The 18612-nt window shown below is 40.0% G+C and overlaps 3 protein-coding genes and 1 long non-coding RNA gene across 9 annotated transcripts in view; 3 read left to right on the forward strand and 1 right to left on the reverse strand.

The window, feature by feature from the left end:
* Window positions 1–18612, forward strand: part of WIPF3 (WAS/WASL interacting protein family member 3) — a 303238-nt gene that overhangs the window by 201683 nt on the left and 82943 nt on the right. The window lies entirely within an intron of this gene.
* Window positions 574–7923, forward strand: BTD (biotinidase). 2 transcript variants are annotated; one of them, XM_061464870.1, is made up of 4 exons: window positions 574–655; window positions 2499–2733; window positions 4579–4728; window positions 6371–7923. In XM_061464870.1, exons 2-4 carry the CDS (start codon window positions 2515–2517, stop codon window positions 7553–7555), a joined length of 1554 nt encoding a protein of 517 aa, XP_061320854.1. In that variant the 5' UTR covers window positions 574–655; window positions 2499–2514; the 3' UTR covers window positions 7556–7923. The 2 variants fall into 2 exon arrangements, with proteins under 2 accessions (XP_061320854.1, XP_061320855.1); XM_061464871.1 differs by lacking the exon at window positions 574–655 and adding an exon at window positions 695–711.
* LOC133275105 (uncharacterized) lies at window positions 8685–10262 on the forward strand. Its single transcript, XR_009745394.1, has 3 exons — window positions 8685–8830; window positions 9398–9995; window positions 10186–10262. It is a non-coding gene; the product is annotated as an uncharacterized LOC133275105 (long non-coding RNA).
* ANKRD28 (ankyrin repeat domain 28) overlaps window positions 16207–18612 on the reverse strand; it is a 117706-nt gene continuing 115300 nt past the window's right edge. For 2 of the 3 annotated variants that reach the window (XM_061464874.1, XM_061464873.1), the window contains exon 28: window positions 16207–18225. In XM_061464874.1, the coding sequence (XP_061320858.1) occupies window positions 17939–18225 (287 nt within the window). In that variant the 3' untranslated portion in view covers window positions 16207–17938. The remainder of the gene's footprint in view (window positions 18226–18612) is intronic. The other variant, XR_009745395.1, reaches the window with a different exon arrangement.

Consider the following 18612-nt stretch of genomic DNA (forward strand, 5'->3'; position numbering starts at 1 on the left):
ATGCCAAGTGCAGGTGTTCGAGAAGTGACACAGTTCAGAATGTTCTGCCCCACCTGCTGACAGATTGTGCTACCATCTGGAGTTTTTCAGGCTGAACCACTAATAATGGCAGCATTCAGTTATCCTTGCTCATGAAGTTCGTTAACATAGATCTTGTAATTATGAGACAAGGTGTACGTCAGGAATCCTGTGAAATATAGAAAACTTACTGTAAAACATATTTGAGTGGGCAGCATTCTTGAAAAATAGATTGCACTCTGGATAAAAGCACAGTTATATAATGCATTGTACACAGAAGAAACATTTTTCAGAAAAGGAGATACAAGGTACCTGTTTGTATTGAGCTGTGATTCCACTGCAAAAAAATCCCCCCAAACCTCATAAAAAAGACTATATACAAAAACATATTTATGCAGGGGACATTGATTTCTTGGTTTCAATATACCAGAATGACAGCAACATTATGGATATCACTAAAAATAAAAATACAAATTTCCATAGCCATTTTTTAATTTATTTATTTATTTTTACTAATAATTGTTAATGTTAGTATAGCTTAACGGGCATCATTCACTTAAGAGGACCCAGACTAATGTGCTACTTCTGTTTTTCAGTCTGTTGGATTCTTGCAAGTACAAAAGTGCTCAGAAGCGGGGTATGTATTGTTTTGCACTGTGTATACATCTGTGTATGGTGAGAGTTGACGAACTTGTAAGTTTCCAAAGTTGTTCAAAAGTGAATGATTGAATGCTTTGCTTCACAGTGTACTGTGATTAGTTGATTCTGGAAAACTGAATAGGAAGACAGTCTGCACCGGGACTGGGGGAAATTGTCTGAGTTGACATCCAAACTTAAACACCGGTCTTTCTACCTTTTGTATAGAACTGTAACTAGAATATCGTGACTGCCTGACAGTAATACTGCGTTGAAGTACTCATGTTTGAATGAAATCACTCTACTGAAACATGTCTGCCAGGCAAAAGACCACATAGGTCACAAGAAAGGGACAGAAAAATACAAAATTGTAAAGCATTTCAGTTCATGCAAATTTCTTTTAAAGTCGTGGCTCAGGTGAGGTGACAGCTCTGTAGACGTTAAGCAAATAAACTTCTTTTCAAGGAAAGGATTTATTAGTGTAGCATTTTGCATTGCAGAAACCAGCAAAAGCCACCAGACTGTGGCTGAGACTTATTTGGAGCCTCAGCAGTCTGTAAGGGCTGAGGAAACCCTGATGGTATCCTAATTTTGGCTGGAAAGGTTACTGTCTCCAGGCTCAGACTCTGGGCTCGTCACAGCTCTCCTTGTTAGAAGCAGCCCATTAGATAGAGGGGTTCTGTTATTTAAGCTGTCAACTAAGGGAAAGGCAATCGGGAGCACTCATGTAAGTGCTCAGACACCATCAGTAGTACTAGCAGTAGTCACTACCAAGGGTAAGGACCCAGAGGAATTATTTTAGTTGGCTCAGATTCAGCCAGTTGGGACTGTGAGTTGGATGTTCACTGCCAAACCTCCTGTGCGTCTGAACAAGGAAGGGGGTTCAGGGTAGTACTTTGGGTGTTTCAGGCCACTAGAAAATAAGACATGGTGAGGGAAAAAAAGAAAAAGAGAATTCTTCAAGCACATCTGTAAAACAGATTTTGTAGAAGCCCATTAACTGCTAATTCTTTATGTTGGTGTTTTCAGCTTAGAAGGCCAAAGGCTAATTTTGTAACTTGTAGCGGATCCATCCTGTGATCTGAAACTCACCAACTCTTGCCATCACTAGTAATGATGAATTCTGATTACATCTTAGTTGACAACTTAATTGAGGAACAGCTGACTAGAACCCATTCCTGTCCTAAATAGGTGTTTTGACTCTAAAGGGATGACAGAAATAGAAAGGAGTTTTGTCAGTGGAGTGCAACACTGTTTATTTTAAGTGGCTTCCTTAACTGTGAGAGGCTTTCTACCTCTCCTTTCCCTCCCAGTGCTACTGCTTTATATCTTAACATGTACTTTGGTATTTCATTTGCAGAGCTAAGCTACACAGGACAAAGTAGGATCCTCTATTCCTGATGTCACACCCCCTCCCCCATAAGTACCAAGTGTTTTCCTCAAGATGCAGGAGAGCAAGGGTAGCTTATTGTACATCACTTCTCAAAACTGTTTATATAAATTGAGTAACTTTAATTCATGTTGACAGAGATGCCAAGGCTTTATTCTGTTTTTGTTGTGCTTCAGGTAACTTTAAATTTACTCTTGAAGGTATGTGTATATTGTCACTTTGCTGAAAATGCTTTTGAACAGGACACAGTTATTTAAAGCACCAACACAGTTAGGTTTAAGGTTTAGAAACAGTACGCCTGTGGTCAGTTCGGAATTTAAAAACAACACACTCAGTTCAAATGCTGCTGAGAGTCTCAGTTACAGTCCATATTTAATAGTAAACTTTAATTCCTGGCATGATTTGTTGATTAAGCTCTCTCCACCCCACCTGTTTGGGGTTTTTTTCACTCTAGATTTCTGGCATGCACCATGGTGGATCTGTGCTGGAAGCTGTTCATCTGCTTCTTTTGCTGTCAAGTTGTCTCAGGAAGAGTTAAGAGGGAGGGGCATTATATTGCTGCTGTGTATGAACATGAGTCCATACTGAGTCCTAACCCAACAGCCCTGGTTGATCGACAGTCTGCACTGGAGCTCATGGGCAGGAACCTAGACATCTATGAACAGCAAGCAGTGGCTGCTGCAAGACAGGTATGCCACAGCTTAGTAGCAATTGCATGTGTCCTGTGTTTATGTAGAGTAAGTGCTGTTTGAGGATAATCTTTCACATTTGTGTTCCCAGGCAACTAAATCCATATTTATATACATAACTACGGTCTGGTTTTTCAGACATTCTGACCTGCCAGCAGCTCTGAAAAAAATCAGGCCAATTAGCAGCTTGCCTGGCTTGAGTTATTCCAAGCTTGGAAAAACATGCCTATAGTTATTTAGTATAGGGGAATTAATTTTCTATTTTGGTCTGAATACCCAGCTACTCTGTTTTCCTAAATGGAATGTTTTTATTGAAAGATTGTCTTACAGGCAGCTGTCTTTGGGCTTGATTTTATTCCAATGCTCTCAATGGAAATTCCTGAATGTCTCTAAAAGCTAAAGAAGTTAAATGCTTTGGAACTTAATGTTCCACCATTAACAACTTTGTGGAAGTAAAGTTTTCCATTCCTTTCTCCTGCCCTCCATGGAATGATTCTCAGTCTAAATAGAGGAGAGAGATGAGTATTTCTGGCTGTTCTTATATACAGCTTCCTTTCCTTCCCTCCCCAAGAAAATCCAAAGCTGGTTCTAGTCAGAGGAAGCAGAGAAGAGCTGACTTGCAAGTTTCACACAAGTGTTGTTCTGGAACAGAAGAATTACCATTTTTATACAATTTGAAAACATTAATTTCCATTATATATGTATTTTTTTTTTTTTTAGATGTTCAGATGACTGGGCATCACAGTCCAGAAGCATAATAGTTATGCAGTATGGCATCCAGGACACATAAATTATCCCAAAGCCATAGCACATTTGATCTGACTTTTGAAAAGTCACAGGAAAGTCAGTGTCTGATGCTGTGTCTGATATAAGAGAAATTCACCCCATTTTTAGGAACAGTTCATATCTCCCTGAACTTCAGGTAGAGCCAGCCTAGCTTTGGCATGGCTCCGTTTCTACCAGAATCATAAAATGGTTTGGGATGGAAGAGACCCTAAGGGTCATCTCATTCCAACCCCCCTGCTATGGGCAGGGACATCTTCCACTAGACCAGGCTGCTCAAAGCTCTATCAAACCACAGTCAAGCTGTTTCTGGAATCAGTACTCCCAGTACTCTATCCAACCCTATATACCTAATCAAAGTGTATAGACTGGATTAAATGATGCTGCTTGCACCTTTGACGTGGGTACAGCACCTTTGACAAAGTTCATGTGCTAATAGTGTAATTCTGAAAAGAAAATGAAGGCAAATTTTAACATCATTAGTTTGTAACATCATTAGTTTTTAACCTGAATGATGTCATTTTCATGATTCATATCGATGGAGAACATAGAAAGAATTGCGCCCTGCCTATACCACCCAAGGAGACCTTTCGCTGTGCTTTTTGCAGCTGGATTTGCCTATCATCTCACATTGGCCTTTTTAGTCATCAGCTCACATTGGCCTTTTTAGTCATCAGCGCGCTTGTAGTAAGTGTGGGTAAAGCCCTTCCCAAATCTTCATTCGTGAAGTCAAGCCATGATGATGGTGATCAATGAAGAATACTTTTGGTAAGACTTTTGATGAAGTCTGCTCTTATTTGCATGCCTTTAACATCCAATAAGTTATTTTTCAAGGTAAGAGGTATATGTCAGGTTAAATAAATTGTTGGGTTTTTTTAATACAGATAGTTATACCTACTATGAAGTCAAGGAAGAGATACTTTGAAACTACATTTTTGTCAAAACATACTTGGGTTATCCTTTACTTTCTTAGCTCTTTTTACCCATGAGATTCCCCTTTTCCCTTTCGTATATAGGTTGGTTTTCCTTTGCCTACAAAACACGTCTTTGTTTTACATACAGGGGGCACAAATCATTGTTTTTCCTGAAGATGGAATCCATGGCTTCAATTTCACCAGAAGTTCCATTTATCCTTACTTAGATTTCGTTCTGCATTCACAGTCTGTGAAGTGGAATCCGTGCAGAGAGCCGTATTTGTTCAATGACACAGAGGTAAATGTAGGAGTGATTTCTGCAGAGGTGGAATAATTGAATGCTAGATTTGTGCTCCAAGTGGGAAACTGGCTGTAGTAGTTTTGCTTAAAGAGGTGAGCAAGAAGTTCCACAACTCATAGTACTAGGTTCTGTTTTCATGAACTCACAAGTTTATGCAGGTTTTATTCTTAGCAGAGGAGAGTTTTACATGCAAGAAGGTTAGCTTGTTTATGAACCATCTGGATTTGTCATCTCATCCTTCCCAACCCATGAAATGGTGATTACTCTCTAATAGGATACATTGTGCGATTTAATTTTGAACAATATTGTCTTATATAAAACAACAGAACACTATCTTCACTTTTGATGCATTCCCATTATGCAGTTTTAATGACCTAATGATATCAGAATATTCTGACTGGTGATTGTATGTGAAACGATCAGCACAAGTAACTGGACTTGACCTGCTATAGTGTAATAGAGGTCACAACTTGGTACATACCAAGTGTGACCTGCAGGGTACAGAACTGGTAGTTTTTGACTGTTCTGAACCTGAAGTGAAAATAACCATGTTTAGTAATACAAACTATTCTTATTAACGTTACAATAGTCAATATAATGAAAGTAATTCTGCAGGTGCCTACTAAGCCGAATTTGTATGCAAACATGAATCAGGGTTACAAACGGTGACCTACTTCACCCTGTGAATCTTTACTACCACTGAGGATGGGCAAGCAAGCCAGAGCTGAGTTTGCCATTCAGATCCTATTTGGAGATTGCAGTACTGGTGGTCTTTGATACATACAGCCTATGGTGCAGAAAAAACACCCCAGTAATACTGTAGTCTGTGACTTTTTGTATTTCCTTTCTATAACTATGCAAAGTCTACCCATTTCCATCTCTGCTTGTCTCAAGTTGTAGCTACAAATTTTTTTTTTTTTTAATTATAGAGTAAAAATATCTAGTTGTAGGAACAAGCCATTACAGGTGCAAATCATTGAATCATGGAATGGTTTGGATTAGAAAGGACCTTAAAGCTCATCCAGTTCCAACACCCTGCCATGGGCAGAGACACCTTCCACTAGACCAGGTTGCTCAAAGCCCCATCCAACCTGGCCTTGTGCACTGCCAGGGATGGGGCAGCCACAGCTTCTCTGGGCAACCTGTGCCAGTGTAATCACCACCCTCATAGGGAATTTTTTTTCCTAATCCCTAATCTAAATCTCTCCTCTGTCAGTTTAAAGCCACTGATGTTCATAATTAGATGTTTGCTGTTCTAAAGGCAGACACACAGGTGAGTTACGCTGCCTTGTCAAAGCTTTCAGTTGACCTGTGGTGTTTTAAACCATTGGTGATCCTGCAAGAGTCAGAAGTTTCTGAAAATAAATACCCTTGAAATAGAGAGATTTACTTACTTCTCAGGATATAAAACCCAGTTTGTTTGTTTTTTTTTTAAATTAGTATCTGAAATATTTTTCAGTCTAGAAAGCTACTGGTTCCAGATCATCAGAACTTTTAGATTTTACAGATATGGTCAAATGAGTTCCATTTTCCAGTTGAAAATAATAATTCAAAAAATATTAAATAAGTCACAGCTGCTTAAGTAAAGCTTACTCGTCTGCATTCTTAAGTGCTTACATTTCCCCCTGCTGTTCTCCAGGTTCTTCAGCGTCTGAGCTGCATGGCACTGAAGAACAAAATATTCCTTGTGGCAAACTTAGGAACTAAGCAGCCCTGTGAGCACACAGATCCTCACTGTCCCTCTGATGGAAGATACCAGTTCAATACCAACGTGGCGTTCAATGCTGATGGCATGCTAGTAGCCACATACCGCAAACACAATCTGTACTTTGAATATGCTTTTGATACCCCACCAGAACCTGACTATAAATTCTTTGATACCCCTTTTGCTGGCAAGTTTGGCATGTTCACTTGCTTTGATATACTTTTTTTTGAGCCTGCAGTGAACCTCATCAGACAATACAATTTGAAACAAATTGTATATCCAACTGCGTGGATGAACCAGCTCCCACTCCTGTCTGCTGTAGAATTTCAACAAGCTTTTGCAACAGCTTTCAACATCAATATTTTAGCAGCTAATATCCACCACCCTACCTTGGGCATGACAGGGAGTGGCATATATACTCCAGTCAAATCGTTCATCTACCACAACATGGAAAGTTACGGTGGCAAGCTCATAGTAGCAGAAATTCCTGTGATTACCACAGATTATAAAACCGATGTGGAGAGTAATGAGAGAGTCAGAGAAAACTTGCATAATTCATGCAAGACTTTTATAGGCACCTCACTGGATGATCAAGTTTGCTTTAAGGAGGGAGAAGAGACTCCCAGCGGAGTGTCGGAAAAAGGAAATGAACAGTTCCTTCCTGTATTTTATTCAGAAATGATGTATGACAACTTTACTTTTGTTCCTGTATGGGGGGAAAAAGGAGAGGTCAGAGTTTGTGCCAATACCCTTTGTTGTTACTTAAACTATCGGAGAGCTGTTTTAACCGATGAGTTATATGCTCTGGGAGTTTTTGATGGGCTCCATACAGTGCATGGCACATACTATGTCCAGGCCTGTGCATTAGTAAAGTGTGGTGGTCTCAACTTCAGCACTTGTGGAGAGGAAGTTACACATGCCACTGCTCTGATAGATTTCCAGCTATGGGGAAATATGAGTACCCCTTACATCTTTCCTTTACTGCTGACATCTGATATTACCTTGGACTTTGCTGATCACATGGGCTGGAAAAACAACCACTATTTCATAAGCAAAAATAGAACATCTTTTGGCCTTTTGACAGCTGGTCTATATGGACGATGGTATGAAAAGGACTAACAGATACTTGATTGAATCAGAAAATAACTGCCTGTATGCTGAGAGCATATATCTTAAGTTGTTGAACATCTGTACTTCCTAAAGCTTCAGGTGTGTTTGTACATGACTACTGATTGGATTTCACATTTGAAATGATAAGTGAAGCACTTAACCTTAGAGGCTCTAAGTATTATCTGTACCTTGGTATGTTAAGTCCTACCAGAAGTAAAAGAACTGCCTTGTGAGGATAAAGGCTTGTTGTAATGCGTTGTGATGTTTTATGTAGTGAAAATAACATTTCTCATTTCAACTGAATTTGTTTCTTTTAAATTAATCCTTTGTTTTTTTAGGGTCCTGGCTAGGAGCATGGAAAGGAATGGAATGGAAAGCCATTGCAAAGAAGAAGAAAAATAGAAAAGGGAATGGAGGCAGACATACTGTGCATGAAAATATATCTGTATACACACATATAGTTTGTATATGGTGAGGGTCTGAGTTTTGGTTAGGGTGCCATGATTTGGTGTTCTTTTCTGATGAGTCAAAACCTCCCAGCTGAAATCACAGCCATGCACTGGCCACTGGGTTGTCTTTAGTCCTGTTAGAAAACTCTGTGAGTTTTATCATATACTTTTAACAGTAACTGAGAGTTACAGTTGTGAACAGCTAATCTGGGGAAGAGGATATCAAATGATTGTGAAAAACTAGGCTGCATTAAGACACAATTTCCAGCCTACTGTGCAAAAAACCATCAGCAGTGAATATCAACGACTATGTTATGTACTGTTTAAATACTTTTGACTTTCCCTGTTTGAGAGATCATTTCAGGACTGTTTTGACTTTAAGATGTCTTACATGTTGTTCATAAATTCATTCAACAAGAGCTATGAAAAACACATAATGAATTGTGGGTCAGCAAGATTTTTGCATAAATACTTTGTGTGCCAGATGGCAGGATCCTGCTGCTAAAGAAGTAAAACACACCGTTCTTTCCAGAGCAGCAGCTAGCAAGTGCTGTAACTTGTACTGCAGTAACAAACTGTGCTACTGCAGTGAAGAAGTTGGGAAGAGAATATTCAAAGGATATAAATTTGAGGTTAAATTCAGATAAGATCATTTATAAACTTTTTCATTTTGTGTGGTCATATTGCTCAGTCTGTTACTCAAGCCCAGAGGAGCAGAGCACTAACAGGACAGCTGTGAGTCTACGTTTGGGTGATCTGAGTCAGTTCCGAGTTGTGTTCAAGCTCAAACCACTGTGGCAGCTACAGGTATGTTCACTGGAAGGTGCTTGTTGTGGTTTAAACCCAGCCTGTAATTCAGTACCATGCAGCCATTTGCTCACTCCCCCACCCCGCTCCTGGAGGGATGGAGAGGAGAATCGAAAGAATGTAACTCCCACGGGTTGAGATAAGAACAGTTTAGTAACTAAGGTATAACACAGATCACTACTGCTACCACCAGTAATAATAATGATAAGGGAAATAACAAGGGAAGAGAATACAACCGCTCACCACCCACCAACCAGTACCCAACCCGATTGAGCAGTGATCTGACTCTTCCAGGTAACGGCCCCCAGTTTATGTACTGGGCATGACGTATGGAATACGTCTTTGGCATGGAATACCTCTTTGGCTAGTTTGGGTCAGGTGTCCTGTCTCTGCTTCCTCCCCGCTTCCCCTCCTCCCTGGCAGAGCATGAGACTCACAAAGTCCTTGGTCAGAGTAAACATTACTGAGCAGCAACTAAAAACATCGGTGTTATCAGCACTGTTCCCAGGCTGAAAGTCAAAACACAACGCTGCACCAGCTACTAAGAAGGAGAAAAATGACTGCTACTGCTGAACCCAGGACAGTGCTCAATAAGCTCCTGCTTTGAATGAGCTCACTTTCTGGCTTCAGAAAGCAAAACAACCAAGAAGTTGCTCAATTTCTACCTGAAGGTTTCTGAAATATTTACGCAATTAAGTATATAAATATTGGCTATCTTGGGCTCTATCAAACCTTCCTTATCCAAGTTCCATTACTGTGAGCCAGGGCCTAGTCACATTCAGCTTTGATGCAGCAACACAACAAGTTTGTTTATCCTGCAGCATATATTGGACAGAAATACAGAAAGTGGAATATCTGTATCTCACTGGTTATAAACATGTTGATGTAAAAGAAGGCCATCCCACTGCAGGGTTATTAATCATTCATTCTTTGGCACCCATAGCAGTGTTCTTGATAAATGCTGTACAAATTCCAGAGCCGGAATTTGGGTAAAACAGAAGAGCATTTTTGGTGCTTATTTGTGCTTCTGGTTTTAGTGCCGTACAAACAAGTCTAAAAAGAAGAAGAATTTCAGCTCTCAGGACAAGGCCTCCCCACTCTACTTCCTAGGCTGAAAAACACACATCCTCTTGCACTAACTTCTGTTTTGGATTTAGTCCTAAACCAGTATCACAAGGAGTTAGGCTAAACAAGTAAACAGTGTTGCATGTATCTTCTGTGCTTAAGGAAAACAAAAGTATCTGTGAGACACTTGCAAAGTGTGTTCTAACTGTGGATATGTCAGAACTATTAGGAAACAAGATGTTCTGGCCTTACTTTTGCATGGGGCACGTTGCTCTGTCTCCTCCCTGAAAGTGTGTTCTCATACTTTGTTCGGCCAAGAGCGGCCTTTAGCAGAAAAACACTGGAGAAAGTGGAACAGTCAGTACTAGACACAATGGAGAATTACCAGTAATTACCATCCCAATCTTTGAGTGACAACAGACATGTCCTGTTCTGAAATGGGGTGACTGGACAGTAACCTGTGACACTCACCATCACTGATGGGTGGCTTTTAGAAGTCTGCACTGGAGTATCAGTCGCAGAACTGCCCTGCTGAATGCAGCACTGCTCCCAAACAACCTAGTATCCATGTGAACAAAGCTACATACCATTTACTGAAGAGGTACAGTCCGTCATCTGTTATCTCTTCAACAGACATAAATAGTTTTATTAAAGCTTCCTGCACTGTTTCCATGTGTGAGTGCAACAAAACCAAACCAGAGCACAAGGATCTTTAGGCATACAGAAAGTACAGGTGAAGCCTAGAACAGCTTTAAGTCATACAGACAGCAGGGGATGATGTCTTTAAAGGGCCTTGACACTGCCCCCAGGAATGGGAGGACAACCACAGAAACTGTCTGTCCAGGTAGGTGGAACAGCATGGAGTTTCCTCATAAGGGATCTGCTGATTTGGGATTCACATGACCAGTGAGTTTTCCAGGTGGATGTGGGATACTCTGATTACAGGGAGAAAAACCACCAGAAAGCACGTTAAGGGCACATTTAGTAAAGAGGACACTGGAATTGAGAGGCATAGGAACAGCCCAAGGAACTGGTGACAGCCTGGGACAAGATCTTCACAAGGCACAAGTGCACATAAGCTTATGAAGTCAGATCTCTGCAAGTAAAATGAACCAGTGTGAATCAACTGGGCATCAAGGGCTTCCGCAGCCAATGCAGTAGTAAGGAAGCCATCATTATGAGGCACAGCACGGCGTGGCCCAGGCTCTGACCTCTTGCAGCATCAGCTATTTAACAAACATCCCAGCATCACAGAAGACCCAAGAGGACCAACACAAACCACTAACTGCCCTTTTTGGCTACTTCAGACCTACCATCTAAAGTGAATACAAGAGCCAAGTGAAGAAAATAAGGTTTTCAGAACTGTCACAGGATCTGAACAGTGCTTAACCACCACTATGGCGTGCACACAGACTCAGTGGCTCAAAAGAGCCACCCCCTCCCTCCTCCTCCATTTATGTAGGTTTTTAAAAAAGTGACAAATGCTATTCCTAGAACCCCCAAATATTCACAGGTTGAAGTGAGAGTTATCACTCAATCAAGTTTTTAATGGTCAGCTAAGTTCTTCAGAGACCCACTGTACTCTCCTTCCTCCCTTCACTGGGAGGACAGGCATCAGCAACACAGGTCAGAAGTCAGAATTGTTTAGTGGCACCCACAGCAGATCAAATGAATTCTTGGTAGAAAAGATGAGAAATGTTGAATTTGGGAAGTTAACAGATTCTTAGAAAGATTTTTAAGATTTCAGGAAAACCATGCAGACAGCTTGAATAACAAAGTTTGGCACGGGATGGGAAATACCTGCCAGGATGGGATGCAAATCCTTGGATTTTACTTTAAAACTGTTTAAGGTATCGTATCTATTCTTTCAAAAACAACATCTGAGACCTCAGCGTCTTAAGCTTTCTGAACCAAGTCAACTCCTAGGTACAGTGAGAAGCAAGTCTGCATGTCTGTCATCTGACCAGGCTTGGAAGCTGGGGTTTGGTTTTTGTTCTGTTCTGAGTCTGAATAGCAGAATTTCTAGTTGCCTCCATGTCAATTTTAATGACAAAAAAGAATGTAAGGTGTTTTTCTCCTCTAAATATTGACTGGCACTAACAATATTAAGACAGCTTGAAAGGCTCTTTAGGTTCCATATTACTCAACTGTGTTTATGGTTACATGGTGAAATACTACAAGGTTCCTTTCCCAACCCTGAATATTGTTAAAACAAAGCTCGCTCCATTCCGTGTTTGGTTTATTCTCATGTAAATGAGCACACGGCACCAGAGAAATACAGGTGTCAGATACTGCTTTATTTGAAGACAAACAGACTATGATACCAGAATACTAGGATATTAGAGACTGGGATACCAGGCTGGGAAGAGTTGCAAGAAATCTTCAAGTCCTGCAAGCAGGGATACTCATCTTCTTTCCCTGTCAGGAGTGTTTGCTGCAACATGAGTTGTAGAGGCAGGAAGCCCACAGCTTGAAAACTGTAGTCACATCTGTAACCATTTTTCCCCCAGGGAAAGGAAACGAGAACACTTGCAGTTTTCCTGGACTCTGGGTAACTGAACAACTGAAAGAAATGCTCTTTTCTAAGGCTGCCAGTTGGGTCTTTCTCTCGGTAGATACAATACATGGATCAAGCAAGTGGCCTGGGTGGCATTTACGACATCCAGCCAGGCGTTTGCTTCTCCTGTTAAAGAGTAAAATGGATTTTGTGATAAGGCTTATAGAGCATTATACATACTTTAAGAATCAGTTCTTTTGCCATTTCAAATTAATGCATGGTGATTCCTTTACACTTAACATGATTCAAAACATACGGATATGAGAAAACTGGAGTGAGAAAAGGACTCCAGAAAAAAGAAAAAAGCCAGTGCTACCAGCTAACAACTCAGAGGCTTATATTGCATCTCTTCACATTTAAGGTCTCAGGTTTCAGTCTGTAAAGGAGACCCGGGATTTATAAATTTTTACATACAATGTTTTACTTATTAATTTTTACAGCTTCAGATTTATAAAGAATTTTTTAATCCTAATCTGAAAGAATTCTTCTCCAACCATCCCATTAGCTTCTGCAGCAGATCAAAGGATTATGAGGAAGTTATCACAAATCATTGAGAGATTACTAAAAGAAGCAATAATTACTAGTCTTAGATTTAAGGGTTTGTGTGAATTTGCTGGACCACCTTCAAGCATTTAAATACTTACTTTTTCTTGATATTAGAACAGATTTTGCTGAGTGCAAGTCCAGACTTTGGCAGTGGTGGTAGAAGTTTACTTATGAAGAGATTAGAAAGGCACTTCTCTCCAAGGCTATTAGTCCGATTCCAGCCTGGACTGGATTACCAGGAATTACTGTTAGCAGGAATCCATGCTTTTTAACCAAAAGTATGATGCCATTTTTGGCGAAGTGGATACATACCATTGGCAGAGCCACAGAGCAAAATGGTAGGAGATGGGGAGACCGGTGGTTCTCCTGCTGGCTCCTCCTCCAGCTGCAGCCAGGGAGCTCCCTCGCCCATCATGTGGTACATCGAGCCAGAGAGCACATCCTCCAGAGCTGCTGTTTCCATCAACATTCACCCTCCTTTTAATTCAGGTTTCAGTCTTGAAGATGGGAACCTCACTGATCCAAGCGTGGAATTTCAGTAGTATGGGAACCCTCGACACATCCAGCCTTGTTAGTAGTGTTCGAGGATGACGCACATGAAACAACTTCACACAATATATGCCAGACAGCAGTCCTTTGTAGTGTTCACCGTCGCTTACAATTCTTCTACAGGCTTATCCTCTCACCCAGTTATTGCATGATTAACAAAGTTCACCACAAACGTACAGTAAAGAGGCTGAGCTACCAGAACAACACTTGTGTACATCTGCAACAGCCAGATTTAACATAAAACTAGAATATAAACAGAGTATGTTATTCTGGATTACTGCAGTAGTTGCCTTTAAATGGACATAATCTCTAGGCAAGGCAGGAAAGCCAGTCCCTCTCAAAACCAGAATTATTAGGTTGAAGAATCTGTAAGCATAAACTCATGCTCCTTTTTAGTCATCTTCCTTATAGATGCAATAACAGCTTTGGCACCCTTAGTGCCCTTTGGGTAGATGTTAAAAGGAGCAAAATTTTGAAGTAATGTATTTTAAATATTAACTTTTTTTTAACCAAACATTTATTAGATCTTTAGCCTAGTAGGCAAGTCAGAATTTTAAACAAGAAAATATGCAACCAGGAAAAAACCCAAACCAACCAATCACAACCAAGATCCAAGTTAAGAAGTGTGTATTTCTAGCTCTGATTGTTCCAAATACACATTTATTTTTGAGATATCCGTGTGGCGAAGCAATAAGGAGTAACAGAAGGAAACACAAAGCAAGAGACACAGAGAGGTCAAGGTTTTAAGAGACGGGGGAGAGGCAGACTGATTGTTAGTTTTGAAAGCCAGGTTGGACGGGCCTTGGAACAACCTGGTCTACTGGAAGGTGTCCCTGTCTGTGGCAGGGGGTTGGAACTGGATGATGTTTAAGATCCTTCCAACCCAGATCATTCTACGATTCTGTGATTTTAACAGTATCCTGTATTTATGCTACCACATAGTGACAGCTAGTGACAGCTCAGCCTAGGAGATTAATACTAATTTGGCATTTTTTCCTGCAGAACACTTATCTTGAGAACTTAAAACCACATAAAGCATCCCACAAGTACACAGAAAGCTGAGCAGAGATGGTTGTCCTCATTCCTGAAGTCCATGTGACTTCTGTGTTTTCAGGATAAAAAGTGTTTCTTTTATTCCAACGTACTGCTTCAGTGGTTCAGCCGAGGCTCACTGATCTCTCTCAGTGAAAATCCAAGAGACTGCTTGGATGAAGGCTGTGACTATCATGTGCCTATTCATTGGTACAAAAAGAGGAGGATTTCTTTTGGAAAGACTGAGGTTCCAGGATCACTTTCCAGAAATGAACAGCCCTCCACTGCGGTATGAACACCTTCTTTCCAAATACAAACCCCTCACCAGCCACAGACAGCAGTGTTCTTGTTCCCGGGAACAAGGAACCTTCTGTTCCGTGACCTCTCATTAAGAAAGCTGTCTCCGACCACAGTAGCATGTTCTTTAAACAAGTAACGTTCCAGTTTCGGAGTAAGACCACATTCTAGTACTAGTCCCAATTATCACTTAACAAGGCACAGTTACTGTCCTACCTGTGCTGCCAGGTAGTAATGGAAGGATTTTCTTTGTTCTCTTCTGGATTTAAATAGGAACAACCAAACACCTGCAAATTGCAATCTACAGCCACACTATGTAAATTCTCATGATGAGATAGATGAGACATGAATCACAGAACTCTGAATTCCTAAATGGAGCATTAAAAGTTTGTAGTAGGACAGATGTTTTGCTCTTTAGAAGTTCACTCACAAAACTTAAAAATAATGCAATTTAATGCAGTGAAAAAGTTTTCTTCCTCAAAAGGTGAGTAGCAATGAAACGGAAAAGAGGCACAATTTCTGACTGACATAAGAAAACAAAGGTGTTTGACAGCCCTGTTTCCTGTATTTGCCTGTATGCCATACCCAAATCTCTTTAACTTTTACACCTCCATCATCCAGGCATACAGTGGATGTATGTAGCTCAGTCTCTGCTCCCCTGATAATGTTTCAAGTAAGGAGAGTCCCCTGCTATGAACTGCCCTGTGGCTACAAGCACCACACACTGAGGTAATGTCATCTTGAAGTCAAACAGAAATTAGTGCAGATAATAAAGGTATATTAATATCCCATTTTCTCAGTTTCTTTGGATCAACAAAAACTGGACAGTTTCATTAACAGAAACATTCAGTTACTACCATTTTAAATAACAGGCATGCTACCTGGCATTCGGAATCAGATTTTCCATAAGCGTATGAGGAAAATGGGTCTGCTTAGCCTTTGTATTTAAACAGATGCCGTGAATCTCGGGACAGACCAGTATGGAGTTTGAGTGCTGCCTGCATGCTCAGCTGAGGCACGTATGTCACTCCCACACTGCCCCATACTTGAAAGATTCAGAGGGAACAAAGTACAGAAATCACCATCTCCCCCAAGTCACCTAATTCTGCTCACAGACAAACACTGCAGTAGAACAATGAGCACAGGCACAAATGGCGAAGAAAGTGGTACTTAAAAGGAAGCCTAAAGGAATAATGATGTAACTGACATTTAAAATGCTTTAAATGTAAATAGCTCAGCTTCACTTTAGAATGAAAATGCTGGCAAAGCCTTTGTGAAGTAGATTTATAAATTGTAACAATTCAACAAAAGAGACTTCGTCATTAATGCTCTGTAGATACAAATAAATTATTCATTAGTAGAACTCACATTTGCATTTTATTATACACCGTAAAATATACAAGAATCTTGAAGTACTGAAAGAGTGCAGGTAAATACAGTATTCAAGCAGTCACTATTTCTATGTACATGCTCATTAATTCTTCAAAAACCCCTCAAAATTATCAAATAGATCAAAATATTGTCCCGTGTTTCCACACTATGTTCAGAAAACCAGCTGATAATTTACAATATCATGAAGATTTCCAGGTTCACAATACAAAAAGGATAAAAAGGAAATTGGAATCAGTTTGTAGTAATTTATTTGTACTTTACCAGGACATGCAAGGATTCCCTGCATGTACACAGACAAAGTCACTTGAAAAGTAACACTTATAGTTAAAGCAGAGCCAAATAAAGTAAATATTCATATTTAACAGACAAAACTTGAGCTTACTTATGTCAGTTTTTTCATTCTTCAGGCAATTAAAAACCCCACAGTAGTCTGTTATAAATTAAAAAAAAATAAAAATCTCTGGGCACATCTGAACTACCTTACAGGGACCTGTTTCTGCTGTCTGCTTTCTAAATGGAGCACAACAAAGATACACAGCTCTTCCCACAGACCAGACACGGTACTTTATCCTCTAATAGGGAAATATACTTTTAAATTCACCTCCCCCACCCCTGTAACTCCAGGATAAGAAAAGAAAAAAAGTGACAGGGATATAAAATTTTAACCTTAGACACGAATTTCTGATGGGAGGATTGGACTAATTATTGAAAAGAACTCCCAGTCGCAGCAGGGTTATTGAGACATTGCAATTTTTATGTAGGTTCAGGATTTCCAGGTTACTCGTGTAGTTTTAAATTAAAAAAAATAATAATCTCAATCCAAACCCCAGAAATGAAAAAACAAAAAGAAGTCTAAAACTGTGCAACAATTACCGCTCCCCTCCCACCGCTCCCACCCCTCCCCTTGCTTATTTCACTGTACATGCTTCACCCTGACTTCACCTTGTTAGCTGGTTTAAATTTAGTATTATAAAAGTATGACAAGTTTGTTTTCATTTCACCTAAACAAAAAAGAAAATAAAACTTAAAAGCACGTCTGCTTTCTTTCACGGTACATTTAATAGTGTCGGAAGGCTTTCAGATGATTAAAAAAAAATAAATCAACATTTAAAACCAAATCTAAACTTCTTTTCCAGAAGTAATTAAGGTTTGGTTGAAACAACTTCTCAAATAACCTATTCCAGTTTTCACAAAAACTTAAAAACAAAAAAATCTTTTTAAGTTATTTGGTCCTTTGGCAATTTGCAGCACAAACAATGCCTCCTGTACCAAACTCATTTATTGCCTTCAAAATGGTTTGAGTTTCATTGATAATATTTCAATCTAGCATCCTCTGCGTTGTACAATAGTGTCGTTCATTTACATCAAGTAGGGTGCCCAGTCTGCAGAAATTACTCCCGGCACCAGAAACAGAATGGTAGAATACAGTTAAATAAACAGTTTTGACATTCTTTTTTTTTTTTTTTTTTTTGCCATGGATTCCAAGTACTTATTCAAGAATTTCTGCTTCTTCTGCAAAATAAGCTCTTAAAAATCCTCCTAGAGTCTCACAGATATTTTCTTAATATGCAACCACATAAAAAACATCTTCTCAAAGGTCTGTCCTCTTTTTGTATTCAGACACTGATAGCTTTATGACAGCACAAGTCTGACCTTCCAGCGTGACAGTGAACTCTTCAGACCTACAAAACACAGCTTCTAATAGGTCTCAGAATCTGAGTCATTGAGTTCGTCCTCTTCTGTGTATGGATAGCCACCTTCCCTGCCAATGTTGTTGAAAGTACAGTATGAGCTATGGTCACTCCTCATGATGGGCAAGGAATCGAAGGTGACAGTTTTTGAGGTGTTGGTGTAATGATTAATGGCATTGAACGTAAGGGAAGGTAATGTACTGCTCGATGAAACAGGCATCATCGTGGCCAGAATGAGTGCGAGGCAGTCAGCCACATCCTTATTGGGCGCACAGGCCAAAGCTGGTGTGTAACCTAGGAAGTCAAGAGAAAACAAAACCTTCATTTAAAATGAGGACAATGTAAAAGTTTCCCCAAGATCATGTCATCTTTCAGCTGCAAAAGTATTTTATATCACTTAGTTCTGCACTGCTTTTTAAAAAAATAAAACACAACCACCATCAAATTAAATGTATTATCAATTAGAGTTTTTTAACTTTCAGTGACAAAACCAACCCAGGAGTTAGTGGGCTTTGTTAAGCGCAGTCAGACACTCCAGGCCAGCCAGAAAAGCCTGGCTATGAAAATGGTGAGGCAGTCACCTGGCTGGGGAGAGGCAGCTAAAGGCAACCAGGAGTGATGGGTGAAGGCAGTCACTAGAGAGCCGCTGCAGAAACTGCAGCTCAACATGTCAGGGACTTC

Source organism: Pezoporus flaviventris, unplaced genomic scaffold, assembly GCF_033815535.1.
Source record: "Pezoporus flaviventris isolate CSIRO_AGI_PZ_B2104156 unplaced genomic scaffold, CSIRO_AGI_Pfla_v1 ptg000037l, whole genome shotgun sequence".
Lineage (NCBI taxonomy): Eukaryota > Metazoa > Chordata > Aves > Psittaciformes > Psittacidae > Pezoporus > Pezoporus flaviventris.